This window comes from Oryctolagus cuniculus, chromosome 19 (assembly GCF_051225735.1).
Source record: "Oryctolagus cuniculus isolate XC-2025 breed Fujian yellow rabbit chromosome 19, ASM5122573v1, whole genome shotgun sequence".
NCBI classification, from domain to species: Eukaryota; Metazoa; Chordata; class Mammalia; order Lagomorpha; family Leporidae; genus Oryctolagus; species Oryctolagus cuniculus.
This window is the reverse complement of record NC_142885.1, coordinates 53360775-53375352: the sequence shown is the minus strand read 5'-3', so window position 1 is coordinate 53375352 and position 14578 is coordinate 53360775. Positions and strand designations below refer to the sequence as shown.

The 14578-nt window shown below is 54.0% G+C and overlaps 1 protein-coding gene across 5 annotated transcripts in view; it reads right to left on the bottom strand.

Annotated features, from left to right (window-relative positions):
* Positions 1-401: 401 nt before the first annotated feature.
* Positions 402-14578, bottom strand: part of COG7 (component of oligomeric golgi complex 7) — a 68776-nt gene continuing 54599 nt past the window's right edge. For all 5 annotated transcript variants that reach the window (XR_016226114.1, XM_002711845.6, XM_089321476.1 and 2 more), the window contains 4 exons: positions 12568-12651; positions 10293-10407; positions 3484-3627; positions 402-1105 (listed from right to left, as the gene is read on the bottom strand). Coding sequence is in view for 4 of the 5 variants with exons in the window: in XM_002711845.6 (XP_002711891.6) it covers positions 939-1105; positions 3484-3627; positions 10293-10407; positions 12568-12651 (510 nt within the window). In the remaining variant the exon portion in view is untranslated. The remainder of the gene's footprint in view (positions 1106-3483; positions 3628-10292; positions 10408-12567; positions 12652-14578) is intronic.

The following is a 14578-nucleotide window of genomic DNA, read 5'->3' as shown; positions in this document are numbered from 1 at the left end:
CAGTGCCCGCAGCCCCTGCCCTGTGACGTCTGCTTACTGAGAAAAATCAATCCGGGGGCTGGTGCTGTGGCGTAGCAGATAAAGCTGCCGCTTGCGGTACTGGCATCCCATATGGACGCTGGTTCATGTCCCAGCTGTTCCACTTCTGATCCAGCTCTCTGCTAATGCACCTGGGCAAGCAGTGGAAGATGGCCAAAGTCCTTGGGCCCCTGCACCCGTGTGGGAGACCTGGAGGAAGCTCCTGGTTCCTGGCTTCGGATTGGCACAGCTCCGGCTGTTGTGGCCAATTGGAGAGTGAACCAATGGATGGAAGACCTCTCTCTCTCTCTCTCCCTCTCTCTCTCTCTCTGCCTCTCCTTCTCTCTCTGTGTAACTCTGACTTTAAAATAAATAAATAAATCTTTTAAAAAAATTAATCCATATTCCTTTAAGTCATTCAAGTTATGTCATCCATTACGCTGTTAACAAAACAAAAATGGGTGAAATTCACATCATCTTATAAATTTTTTACAAAGGGGGATGTGAAAGCCGTAATCCTTACCCTGGCCTGCGAGGCCCCCTCGGACTTGGGCCCCTCTTCCTCTTCCCCCAGGGACCTTGGTCCCCACTGCTCAACCTCCAGGTCTTGGGGTCGCCCACACCCCCGTTCAATGCCACCTCCCACCCCGTGGGAGCCACAGGAGGGCTGCGGGAGGTGCTCAAGTGTTCATGCAAGGAGGAAGGGGATGGACATCTTTCACTTCGCTGTACTCATCCCATTCTTAAGGTCAGATCACTTGGCGGGGGGGGGGGGGGGGCTGAAAAGTCCTGCCTAATAAATAGTATACCTCTACTTTACAGTCTTTGTGCAATGATCTACAGGGACCAAGTCTCCCTGCGACACACTCTACCCAGTTCCTGGGAGACGCGTCGGCGGCATCAGCGCCCGAGTGGCTTCCTCAGTAGGTCACGCCCCGCATGGCGGCCACAGTGGCGGCGAGGCGGCGGGGCAGGCCCTTGCTGGCCTGCCTGTAGTCCTCGGGCTTGCTCTTCAGCAGCGTCACGATGTTCTGCAGGGTGCGGGAGGGCTGCAGGCCCAGGGCGTCCATCACGTTGATCAGGTAGTCTGCAGGTGGCGGGAGGGCACGGATACCGCATCAGGCAGGGCAGAGCCCCAGAGCCGCCCCCCACCCCGGGGAATAAGCAGAGAAGTCCCCCAAGTCCCCGAGTGCCGGGCGCCCACTCTGCCCTCTGCCCCCAAGACTCCGAGTGCTGGGCGCCCACTCTGCCCTCTGCGCCCAAGTCCCCAAGTGCTGGGTGCCCACTCTGCTCTCGGCCCCCAAGTCCCCGAGTGCTGGGTGCCCACTCTGCCCTCTGCCCCCAAGACCCTGAGTGCCGGGCGCCCACTCTGCCCTCGGCAGGTGGCCTGCACTCAGAGGGTTCTTCCAACAGGGTCGTCCCAGACCGTGAGCTTGGCCTGAGTGCAGAAATTCAGATAAAGAACTAGCAGCGATGACTGCTCCCACCTTTACCAACACACGCACGCATACACAGACACAGACGTGCACACGTATGCATATGTGAATACACAAAGATGCACACGCGCCCTTCCAGGAGGCTCCAGGCCAGGGCCCCCGGGTTCCCAGGGCCCCCCTGCCTGACCACTGGAGAGCAGGAAGCTTGTGTGAGCAGCTTCCAAAGGCTCCTGTCAGGAACACGCCGGGCAGTGGCAGCCAGTGTCGCAGGCTTCCCACAGCACCCCCGGCCACTCACTAAATACAGAGCTCGGAGCCCAGTCCAAGTGGACGGGGGTCTCCAGGGCGGGATCCTTTTTCTTTTTTTTTTTTTACAGGCAGAGTGTACAGTGAGAGAGAGAGACAGAGAGAAAGGTCTTCCTTTGCCATTGGTTCACCCTCCAATGGCCGCTGCAGCTGGCGCGCTGCGGCCGGCGCACCACGCTGATCCAATGGCAGGAGCCAGGTACTTCTCCTGGTCTCCCATGGGGTGCAGGGCCCAAGCACTTGGGCCATCCTCCACTGCCCTCCCGGGCCACAGCAGAGAGCTGGCCTGGAAGAGGGGCAACCGGGACAGAATCCGGCGCCCCGACCGGGACTAGAACCCGGTGTGCCAGCACCACTAGGCAGAGGATTAGCCTACTGAGCAGCGGTGCCGGCTAGGGTCCTGTCTTTCTAAGAGCAGCCACAGGGATTCTAGCCGCCAGGCAAGCTGGGCGCTGCTGGCAGAGGAAACTGGCTGCAGCTGGTCAGCCCAGACCCACGAGCTGCACTCGACCGCAGGCCAGGAGGCGGAAATGGGAGCCCCCAGTCGCCGGTGACGTTCTGGTTTGGCCAGCAGTGGTTTCCGTTACGTCCATGCTGGTGTCTAATCTGACCATCTTGCAAGTCGGCCACAGACCTCACCGCTCTGTGGCCTCCCTCCCGCCCTGGTGGTGTCACGCACCCGCCTCACCTGCCCTGCCCTTCACAAGCCCCATAAGGAAGGCCCTGGCTGAGCCCTTGATCTATCCCACCCCAGCACTACCCCCGGCATACAGCAGGCGCCCAATCAGCGCTGAGTGAGGGGAGCTCGCCAGGGAGGGAGGCGCAGCACGGACAACTGCCCAAGCCACAGGTCACCCTCCAGCCTGGTCGCTTTTCTCCCCAGCGCTCCTGCCTGCCTGCCCTAACAGGAAACACAGATGAGCCTGTGAATGTCCTCATCTCTCATCTCTGAACGCTGGGCCCTGAGAAATGGCCCCCTGCTAATTGCTCGGGGCTGACTATGAAGCTAGGGGGGGTCGGGAAGGCAGGGCAGCAGGCTTCCCCCACCCTCTCTCCTGACCACCGTAAGAGCTGCCTTGGGCAGCACGCAGACAAGTCAGTGCAAGAACAGAGTCTGGGAGTCTCCCCTGCCACGTGCCAGCAGCTCCCCCACGCTCCGAGCCCTTCAGCATTGGCGCCAGGTGGAGCAGGGGGCCCAGCCCTCTGACCAAGAGGCAGGACAGTGCTCTGGTGGAGACCGGTGGTGGCCTTTGCTCCACGGCCTTGTCATGCAACGGTTCTGTGCCTCACTTTCTGACCAGCAGGACAGGGACGTAGCAGCTGCCTCCTGGGGGAGTGTGGGCTTGCCCAAGATGACGGGCACGGACAGCCTGTGGTTTTGCGCCTGGCATGCCTGGTATGCTGGTAGTAGCTTAATAAATGTTACTTAGTAATTATTCTATCAATGGAGCAGAAGCCAGGCTGCGTGACTCACTTCACTGAACACTCCTCAATGATCAGAATCCCCTAGGATGGTTTTCAAACTGCACACGTCGGGGCTTCGCTGTGTGCGCTAAGTCAGACGGTGTGGGGGTGGGGCCTGGCGAGTCTGCCTTCCCAGCCAGCTTCACAACCAAACCCAGAGCTGAAGTGCAGAGAGGACTCGGGACAAGAGTCCTGCAGGGCGAGGGGCGAGGGGCGGACGGAGGGAAGGGACAGCGGCTCCCACCCCGCGGGGACGCACCCATGTCGGTGGCCAGCTGCTTGGTGGAGTGCGGGGTCAGCTCCGGGATCTGCAGGATGGCGTCACAGTAGGTCTCCATGGTGGCCCTGGCGATGGAGCCCAGCCAGTTGTCGGCCATGTTGTCCAGCTCGGGCAGGTCATCGCCTGGAAGGGGAAAGAGGGTCACCCAAGAAACTGCACCTGCTCGGGGAAACATCAGCCGGCCGGGCGACCCCGCCCACAGCACGCCAGGAAGGAAACACAGGAAATGGGGACCAATGCAATCCTAGGTCATGGGGCACTGCCGAGTCGGACAAGGATGCAAAAAAGGAAGCAATCAGGTGAGGCTGAGTGACTCCAGCCCCCAGGGGCAGGGAAGGATTTCTGCACACAATTCCTGGTGGGGCTGACGCTTCCGCCTGGACACCTGGTGGGGTGTCCCGCGTCCCGTGTGCAGCAGCAGGGTCAGCGCGGGTCTGCCCCCGCCCGCCCCTAGCCCAGGCCCACAGTGGGTGGGTGGGCCTCCTCCACGCCACAGCACATTCTTCCTTGACCCACAATCAGCTCCACGGCAGCTGCTGGCTGCCGTCAAGGGACTCCCGGCCAAGTGTGGGTTTCTGTACCCAAGACGAGGACCAGGCCAGGGTCACAGTCAAGAGCTCGCCTGCCAAAGGCTCTGCTGTAACTCACTGTGTGTGAGACAGGCCTAGAACACTCTGACTTTCTCAAAGGTCTATTTCCTTGTAGGAGAAACACTGCAAAGTTTTTGTTTGTTTTTTTAAACCTCTATGTAGAAAAAGCCATTTGGGGGTACTGGTGCTGCAGTGCCGGCACCAGTGCAGTGCTGGCACCCCATATGGATGCCAGTTCAAGTCCCGGCTGCTCCACTTCCGATCTAGCTCCCTGCTAAAAAGCCTGGGAAAGCAGCAGAAGATGGCTCAAGACCCTGGGCCTCTGGACTCATGAGGGAGGCCAGGAAGAAGCTCCTGGCTCCTGGCTCTAGATCGGCCAGCTCTGGCTACTGCAGCCATCTGGGGAGTGAACCAGCGGATGGGAGCTCTGTCTCTCTAATTAATTAATTAAATATTTTCAAACAGCAGAAGGAGCCATTTACCTAAGCCTAAGAGTTCTTACTGGTTGTTCATCATCTGCTTCTTGAGACTTGCAATATTAAAATGCTAGAAATCACCAGATCATATACGGATGTTCGCTGTATAGTTCTTTCTAATTTGATGTATGTTTGAAACTTCTCACAAAATGTTGGGGGTGGGAGGAAGGAAACTCCCAGATTGGCCTCCTCTTACTATGCTTTCAACCATGCTCTGGCCTGACTCCGTGGTTGGGCCATCTTAATAATGTCCAACCCGGTGCCTAGCACGTAGTCAGTCACTGGTAATCACAAGTTATGTGAGTGGACAAACGCGTAGATGAATGAGTACAAACAATTCCATGTTCCTTGTATCGAGGCAGGCTTAGTGGAACAAGAAGCTATCTTCTTCCTGATGTTTTGTAACAGTTTTCTTGCCAAAGACGTTAAACCAGCATTTCATCTTTCTCATTAAGAAATACGTAGGGGCCGGCATTGTGGTGCATCGGGTTAAGCCATCACCTGTGATACTGGCATCCCACGAGTGCCTGTTCCAGTCCTGGCTGCTCCACTTCCAATCCAGCTCCCTGCTAATGGCCTGGGAAAGCAGCGGAAGATGGCCCAAGTGCCTGGGCCCCTGCGTCCACATGGGAGACCTGGCTGGAGTTCCAGGCTCCTGGTTTTGTCCTGGTGCAGTGCCGATGTTGTAGCCACTTGGAGAATAAACCGGTGGATGGAAGATTGTGTGTGTGTGTGTGTGTGTGTGTGTGTCTCCCCTTCTAGAACACTGCCTTTCCAATAAATAAATCTTTTAAAAAATGCACAATGAAGTATCTCTGAAGGAAATAACACGATACCTGAGAGCTGATTAAATACTCAAGCAAAAATGGCAAGAGGAATATAAAGAAGCCATTCTTGAAGCTGAGTACCTGGGGTGTGTACTGGGTGTGTACCGGGTGTGTACTAGGTGTGTACTGGGGATGTATGTGAAAATTCCTATGAAAAAAGGTTTAAATTTTTTTCATCTAAAAAGTACATTAGCAAACATATTAAAATCAAAATCATTCGCATAACCTCACAGCCCTTCAATAACCATGTTCCACCTTTTGGTGTACATATATTTTTGAAAGAGGGAGATATATTATTATTAAAAACATCCTGGCAATATAGAAGTATAATGGAAAGCAGAGTGACTGGCAGGGTGGGCGTCTTGCCTGGTGAAGCCTCCAGGGTCCCACACCGAGTGCCCAAGTGCAGTCCTCAGGTCCTGACTGCGGCTGTCTGCCCACCAGGCCCTGGCAGGCAGTGGTGGTAACTCCAGCTACCCGTGTGGGAGACTTGGACGGAGTTCCTGGCTCTGGGCTCTAGCTCTGGGCATAGCCCTGGCCAACCTGGGCACCTGAACCAGTGGATGGGGTGGGACGTCTCTCTGTCTCTCTAATAAATAAAATTCTAAAACTCTTGCCCAGAGCGGACCACTGTGACCAGCTTGGTACGTATTGCCCCACACATACCAAGCTGGAAAACGTTTCAGTGCTTTCGCATGCCTGTGTACCTAGAGAGTGTACGAGTTGGGATTATTCAAAGCATAAAGATTATCGTATATTAGCCGGCGCCGCAGCTCACGAGGCTAATCCTCCGCCTTGCGGCGCCGGCACACTGGGTTCTAGTCCCGGTCGGGGCGCCGGATTCTGTCCTGGTTGCCCCTCTTCCAGGCCAGCTCTCTGCTGTGGCTAGGGAGTGCAGTGGAGGATGGCCCAGGTGCTTGGGCCCTGCACCCCATGGGAAACCAGGAGAAGCACCTGGCTCCTGCCATCGGATCAGCGCGGTGCGCCAGCCGCAGCGCACCAGCCGCGGCGGCCATTGGAGGGTGAACGAATGGCAAAAGGAAGACCTTTCTCTCTCTCTCACTGCCCACTCTGTCAAAAAAAAAAAAAAAAAAAAGATTATCATATATTGCTTTGCATTCTGCTCTTTTTCATGAATGTTTTTGAAGATCTTAGCTACAGATAAAAATAGTTCTCATTTCTTATCAAGAGAAGTGGCACGGGGCCAGCCCTGCGGCACATCGGGTTAAGCCACTGCTTTGTAACACCAGCACCCACATCAGACTGCCAGTTCGAGTCCCAGCTGCTCTGCTTTGGATCCAGCTCCCTGCTAGTGAGCCTGGGAAAGCAGCCGTGGATGGCTCGAGTGCTTGGGCCCCTGCAGCCATGAGGGAGACCTGGATGGAGTCCCGGGCTCCTGGCCTTGGCAGATCCCTCTGCTCTCCCTCTTTCAAGTAAGGAAATGGAAATAAGTAAATCTCTCTTTTTTTTTTTTTTTTGAAAAAAAGGAGAAAATTGATGATGCAGATCCATCACAACTCATTTAACTGCTTTCCAAGTAAGTAGACGCGAGCATCTGGCTGGTTCTGAATTCTGTGCTATTACCAAGCCCTCTGCCGCGGGCCCGCTCGCCACAGCACGTGGGTGTCTAGAAGCGACCCTGGAGCAGGGGCTGCTGCAGCCGGAAGGGTGGGTGGGCGGAGACAGCTGCGAGCGCTGCCCTGGGAAGCCTTTTCCGCTTTGCTCTCCCAGCAGCACGGACTGCTCTTCGGCTGCCTTCTTTGCCTCATGAGATGCATCGTAGGAAGGGGGAAGTGGAATTCAAAAGGAAGCTTATTTGGAGAAGTTCTGAAATGCATGCACAGTCTGCCTACAGCATGCATCTGCCACACACTCCTCAAAGCCCCTCCACACACGGCAGAACCTAACAGCCCTGCTACCCTCCCTGGGCAAGAACAAGGACCCCGCCAGTGCCCGGAAGACCCCGCCAGTGTCCGGACAACCCCGCCAGTGCCTGCATGACCCCGCCAGTGCCCGGACGACCCCGCCAGTGCCCGGACGACCCTGTCAGTACCTGGACACGTCCTTGTGCCCTCCAAGCACACGCAGCACAGCCCCCCTTCCCCCTCCCCCCGCCTCCCCTGCCTGCCCGGCAGCCTCTCCCCGTGCATGTGCCCCAGCGTGCCGTCTCGCTTTGGCAGGTGGCAGGGAATCTGTGATTTCACTCGACAGTCTGACTGTGAGTCTCTCCCATGTCATTATGGGAAGCCGTGGTTGATCCACATTTAATATTTCCTTGCACGACTACATCCTAACATATGCATCCATGCTACAGCTGAGTGGCATTTGGGTTGCTTCTGGTTCGGGGTTATAACCATGTCACTAGGAAGAGCCTCCTAAATGTATGTGGGGGCCCAGATGGAAGAGGTTCCAGGATCTACAACTAGGAGTAAAAACAGACAGACGAAGGACATGCACGCCACCACTCTGTCCAGACGCCAAGCCACAATGAAGTGGGTGTGGGCATTTAGAGGTGGAGGGAAGCCCTGAGTCGTTCCTTCTCACATCTGTATTCACACCAGTTCTTCAAACGGAATCACACCACAGCTATGTGCCTCACACCTACTACGCATCTTTCCTAGTCACTAAATGTTCTTTTAAAAAAAAAAAAAGATTTATTTCTTTGAAAGGCAGAGTTATAAAGAGAGAGAGAGAGAGACAAAGAGATCGTCCATCCACTGGTTCACTCCTCAAATGGTCCCCCTGGCCAGGACTGGGTCAGGCCAAAGCCAGGAGCAAGGAGCTTCATTTGGGTCTCCCACGTGGATGCAGAGGCCTAAGGACTTGAGCCGTCCTCTACTGCTTTCCCAGGCGCATTAGCAGGCAGCTGGATCAGAAGCGGGGCAGCTGGGACTCAAGCCAGCGTCCACATGGGATGCTGGTGTTGCATCAGCGGCTTTACCCACTGCGCCACAGCTGTGGTTCCACTGAATATTCTTTGTATCATTGTAACAGCTGTCCAACATGTCGCTATATGGATATTCTGATTTTGTTTAATAATATCTTTTAGATGTAACAATATCTACAGTTTCTCACATTTTCTCCAATGTTTTGCTTTTATAAACAACGTTGGGGTGAACATTTATAGAGTTACATTCATGATTATTTTATTAATGTGGCTATCTACCAGCAAGCTCCTGACCTAAAAGGTGTGTGTAGCTTTAAGGCTCCTGATCTTACGTCAAGAACCCTGACAAATCCAAATGTACAATCAAGTTGTATCCTGCATGCTTGCCAACATTATGTGTCAACATTCACACACACACACACACACGCACACACACACACACATGCACACACAGTCCGAGAGGTTATCAAATGGTATATATTTTCATTTGCAGTGATTAGAGGATTAATGAAGTTAAATGTGTCTTCCTATGTTTTTAGGCTATTTGAATGCCTTTGTGTAACTGAATTATTTTCCTGTGGGATGTTTGCCTTTTTCTTACAATGTCTGCAAGACATTTTATAAGACAAGAGCACTTGTATTCACCACCGCTGGTCATGTATGTTGCTGTTTCTTCCAGGTTATCACCTGCCTTTCAGTATTTTGACGGCTTCTTCCATTTTAAAGTGTCTTCCCTGCCCTACCCTTCACTGTTTATCAGTATTCGAACATATTTTAGTTTAGCGAGCTTCACATTTTAAACTTGAGCTACAAATAGTATTCTTCCAAAAAATAATATCCTGAGTATCCTTCTCTGATCCTAAGAAACAGATGGAGCTTTTATTTGTACCACTTCTACAAATGGCACTGACAGCAATGTCTACTCTCCGCTAATGTGTAGGTTAAGTCAAGTATCCCAATCCGAGTCCTCGTTGATTCTCCCCAACTGTTCCTTTCGATCTGCCTACGGGAGGGGGAGGGGGTTTTCTCCACACCAGTGTGCATCTGGAGCCTCAGGTGTCTGGCAGGTCCTCTCGTGCATCTCGGCGCTGTGTGCACCGTGACGGGCGCCTGGCCATCACAGGCTCCCCCTGCAACGTTGGCAGCATCAAAGGATCACTCAGATCCCACTGACTATCTTCTGATTTGAACTGCACTTCATTGATCAGTCATGCAGTTGTGTTGCGTTCTCCGTATCTGGATTTGTGTGGGAAACCTTCCAGCAACCCTTGACCTGTAACCTTGTGATGCACGTGGTTACTCCTTCTGTTCCTCTTACTAAGTGATGATTTTTTTTTTTTTTTTTTTTTTTTGCTACCTTTCAGCGGAGGACTTACACAGCCCAGTGTACTAGCAATCAAGATGATTCTTGCTCGGCAAGCATATGGTCCCTGTTCAGATCTGTCAGGCCCAGAGAACAAGAACAAGGAAATATTTAACTTATTGTATGTTTGCCTTGTCAGCTGAGAGATTCAGAAGCCTTGGGGAGCTGGGGGCAAGGGACAGCCAGAGGCAGCTGGACAAGAAATGCCACTTCTCTACTGAACAGCTGATGCTTGACCTAACAAGGAAACCCATTCTTGGAAGGTGTCACTTTTCACCTCGCGGGGCCCCCTGGGTGCTCGGGGGGACCCTGCCCTGTGAGTTCACTTCCACCACCACTGAGTGGAGGTGCTGGGCCCTCTGCTCACTGCCTCCCCACTGAGGGACTCTGGAGCTCCCTGAAGGAGCCGCTGCCCCCCAGGGATGCTCTGCATATGGTGAAACAAGGCCAGGCCGGTCCTTTCTCTAATCCAGCCTGGCCAGAATTCTGAGGGTGCAATGGGTGGGCCCTAGCCTCCCTCCACCCCTAGTTCTCGTGAGCAATGCAGGCGTGCTGAAGGGCGAGGGTCCTGACATGAGCACCCAAATCCTGCCTTGTGCGCACAGCTCCTGGAGGAGCAGGGGTGGCGCCCTGGTCCTTGCTCACCTTGCTCGGGGGGAAACGGAAGCTTTCCGGCGTGCAGGGCCAGCTCCAAGGCAGAGTCCTCCTGGGTCACGAACGGCTCAAGGTTCAGGGGCAGAGACATGATGTACTGCCCGATCTGAAACAAAAGGAAGTGCTTTTAGCCCGAGACTGATGCACACAGGCCGTTACCTCACGTGGCCCCACCTGCAAAGGCACAAACTCCAGAGACACAAAACTGCCAGGCCTGGGCAGCCCCAGGTCTGACCTTGCCAGTGTGTGCTAATGCTGAGGCCAAAAAAGTATCAGTGGTAGGGGCTGGCACGGTGGCATAGGAGGTTAAGCCTCCACCTGTGACGGCAGCATCCCATATGGGCACCAGTTTGACTCCCAGCTGCTCCACTTCGATCCAGTTCCCTGCTAATGTGCCTGGGAAAGCAGCAGAAGGTGGCCCAAGTCTTTGGGCCCCAACATCCACGTGGGAGACTCAGATGAAGCTCCTGGCTCCTAGCTTTGGCCTGGCCAAGTCTCAGCCATTGTAGCCATTTGGGGGTTGAACCAGTGAATGGAAGATCTCTCTCTCTCTCCCTCTTTCTGTAATTCTGCCTTTCAAATAAATTTTCAAAAAAATTTTTTTTAATTAATAATTTCTTTTTTTTAAAGATTTATTTATTTGAAAGTCACAGTTACACAGAGTGAGGAAAGGCAGAGAGAGAGAGAGAAAGAGAGAGAGAGAGAGAGAGAGGTCTTCCATCCGATGGTTTAATCCCCAGATGGCCGCAACGGCCGGAGCTGTGCTAATCCAAAGCCAGGAGCCAGGAGCCAAGGACCCAGGCCATGTTCTACTGCTTTCCTAGGCCATAGAAGGCAGCTGGATCAGAAGTGGGGCAGCCAGGTCTCGAACCGGTGCCCATATGGGATGCTGGCGCTTTAGGCCAGGGCATTAACCCGCTGCGCCATAGTGCTGGCATCCCATATGGGAGCCGGTTCAGGTCCTGGCTGCTCCACTTCTGATCCAGCTCTCTGCTATGGCCTGAGAAAGCAGTAGAAGATGGCCCAACTCCTCGGGTCCATACACCCATGTGGGAGACCCAGATGAAGCTTCTGGCATCAGACCGGCCCAGCTCCGGCCACTGAGGCTATTTGGGGAATGGGTCAGAAGACCTCTCTCTGCCTCTGCCTCTCTGTAACTCCACCTTTCAAATAAATAAATAAATAAATCTTTTAAAAAAAATCAATAGTAGTTTGTAAATTATACCAGAGTACATCAAAAAGTTCACAGAAAATGTGTATCATGAAAAAACTAGGCAAGAGATTTAAAAATATTTCGTACCCAAATAAATTTCTTTTAATTCCATTTTCCATAATCTTTTTGAAGTCAGATAAGTTGTCATGTGCCTACTCTGAGTGAAAGACTATACTAAGCAAATGAAAGAAAAAGAAATTCCAATTTAATTTCCTGTAACTGGCTGGATACCTGATTAGAGGGAGCTCAAGCTAATAACTTTCTGGCAGCACTGTGGGCCGTGGGATGTTTAGCCCGACCACAGCCAGGGCACAGTAAGTGGAAACGGGGCTGGATCACCTCGGAGCTCTCGGGTCTGGGCAGACTTTGGAGTCTGCATTAACTTCTGGCCTCCACACCGGGAGAGGGCTCTGCTCCCGGGTACATGTGCATGGAGCCACACTGAGAAGACCCTATTCTGACTTTGGCTGATAGAGTTAAGTATCCATGAGATGAACGTTATGGAAGAAGCACCCGGCTCCTGGCTTTGGATCTGCGCAGCTCTGGCCATTGCGGCCATTTGGGGAGTGAAACAACGGAGGGAAGACCTCTCTCTCTGTTTCTCCCTCTCACTGTCTGTAACTCTACCTCTCAAATAAATAAATAAATAAATAAATATTTTTTACAAAAATTCCCTGATAGCTCCACAACGGAGGCACACAGGGCTTGGGTTCTCGGGTGAAGGCACAAGGCAGACGACACCGTGTGAGATTTCAGAGCCTGGCACTCAGGGGCACCCGCTGGAAGGAATGCAAGGAAAGGCCACGCGCAGGTGGTCCGGGAGACTCAGTTCCCAGGGGTGCTGGGAAGGCAGGAAGGCCTCCACAGGGCTCACTCTGTTCTCCTTAACCAGCGATACTCTCTAACCCACAATTTCTTCTAGGAGATCCGTTTGCTGCTGTGTAGCTAAACATGAAAGCACTCAGCACAGAGCCTGGAACGCTGTAGCCCTAGAACCTCAAAGTGCGGTCTGAAACTCTACGGCCACCCTGGAGAGCACCGAGCAGCCCTTACGTTGCTGATGTACTCGAGAGGCGTGAGGCTGAAGGCGGGCAGGTCGTCCGTGAGGGTTTCTCCGATGCCAGCTGTGTTCCAGCTCTGGGGAGGGAAGCAGAGGCGGCGGTCACCACCACAGCACCCAGGCAGCCTGGGGGGTGTCATGGGGGCGGGACTTCCTGTGAAAACGCACGACACAGCGGCTGCCCTGCCAAGGCTGCCCTCCGAACCACCCCCGCTCAGCACCCAGGCACTTCTCTTCCGATCTTCTGAAGCCTACAGAGAAAGGACTGTTTCCTTGTTTCTGCACTCCTGCAGATCCCTAAAACAGGAACCCCACCTCCTCTGAACTACAGGGTAGGAACGCATGCCTTTTGTTTATCTCGCTGAGGATGCGAAATGAGACAGGATTCTTGGTCTGAGTTTCTCCACCTGCTGGAACCAGGGTACAAAGGGGCTGACCCGGGCAGCCCTTGGAGGACAGCAGGAGCAGGAGCCCTGCAGGCACCACAGGGAACACACTTGAGCCCCTTCTGCTGGGGGCACCGACGTCTCCTACATTCAAAGCTGCTGACTTATTCCTCCCTGCCACCTGGATCCACTTCTCAACGGAACCTGTAAGCCCTGGCAGCTGTCCCTCTGTCCGAGGTGAGCCCCAGCACCAGTGTGAGCTTCCTGAGAGATGAAGTCAGGTGTCCTGGGGCCTCCTCAGCTCTCTGCACGCACTTAGCTATGTCAGCAGCACACCCGTGTTTACGTGTTTACGGACTTCAGCTCTGCACACCTCTGCGTGCAAATCTCGCTTCCTGATTCCCACCCAAGCCCCCTCTAAAGCCAGCCTGAGGAACAAGGCCCTGTCTGGCAGAACTCCGTGAGGGACTCCTGCAGCCGGGCTGGGGCTGCTCTCTAAGGCTGCCTGATGTCGGATCCAGTTGCTTGATCCTTTAAGTCGCCTTCTGGGATGCGGAGCCCGAGCGAGCTGGGCAGGCTTGGCCCTACTCCCCAGCACCATGCCCTGCCCTGACTGGCAGTTTCCCAGACTCCTTGTTCATGCTTGAGCATCCTCTTTCAGGTGAAAACATCCTTCCTATTCTCCCATCAGTTCGCAGCCCACCGGGAAGGAACACTCCAACCAGCCTCATTCACCAATACGAACCCAGGTTGCACAGCGCCTCACGCTTGGCTTTGCAGAGAGGAGACCGAGAAAAGTAAACTACTTGGGGGCAGCGAGCCCCCGGCCTGCATCCCCCCACCAACCGTCATGCCCCCTGCCCTCCACGCCTGCACACATGCAGGCTTCCACACGCCAGATTGTACCCAGGAGACATTGAGAGAGCAAGAGCTCAAGATGATGAGAAAGGGGCTGGCTACAGTCACCTGAAATAAGCCTGGGAGGGGCCAGGGCTGTGGAGTAGCAGGTAAAGCTGCTGCCTCTGATGCCGGCATCCCATAAGGGCGTCAGTTCAGGTCTGGCTGCTCTGCTTCTGATCTAGTTTCCTGCTAATGCTCTTGGGAAAGCAGCGGAGGATGGCCCAAGTCCTTGGGCCCCAGCACCCACGTGGGAGGCCTGGATGAAGTGCCTGGCTTCAGCCTGGCCCAGCACTGGCTATTGAAGCCATCTGGGGAGTTTACCCGTGGATAGATCTCTCTCTCTCCCTCTCTCTCTAACTCTGACATTCAAATAATCTTTGGGGAAAAAAAAAAAAAAGACTGGAGAGACTGGAGTAAGGCTCAGCTCTGAACATAAGGCTAAGAAGAGGCTTTACAGGGGCTGGCACTGTGGCACAGTAGGTTAATCCTCTGCCTGCAGTGTGGGAATCCCATATGGACACCAGTTCTAGTCCCGGCTGCTCCACTTCCAATCCAGCTCTCTGCTGTGGCCTGGGAAGGCAGCAGAATATGGTCCAAGTCCAGGGCCCTGCACCCAACATGGGAGACCTGGAAGAAGCTCCTGGCTCCTGGCTTTGGATTGGCTCAGCTCTGGCCATTGTGGTCATTTGGGGAATGAACCAGCGGATGGAAGACCTTT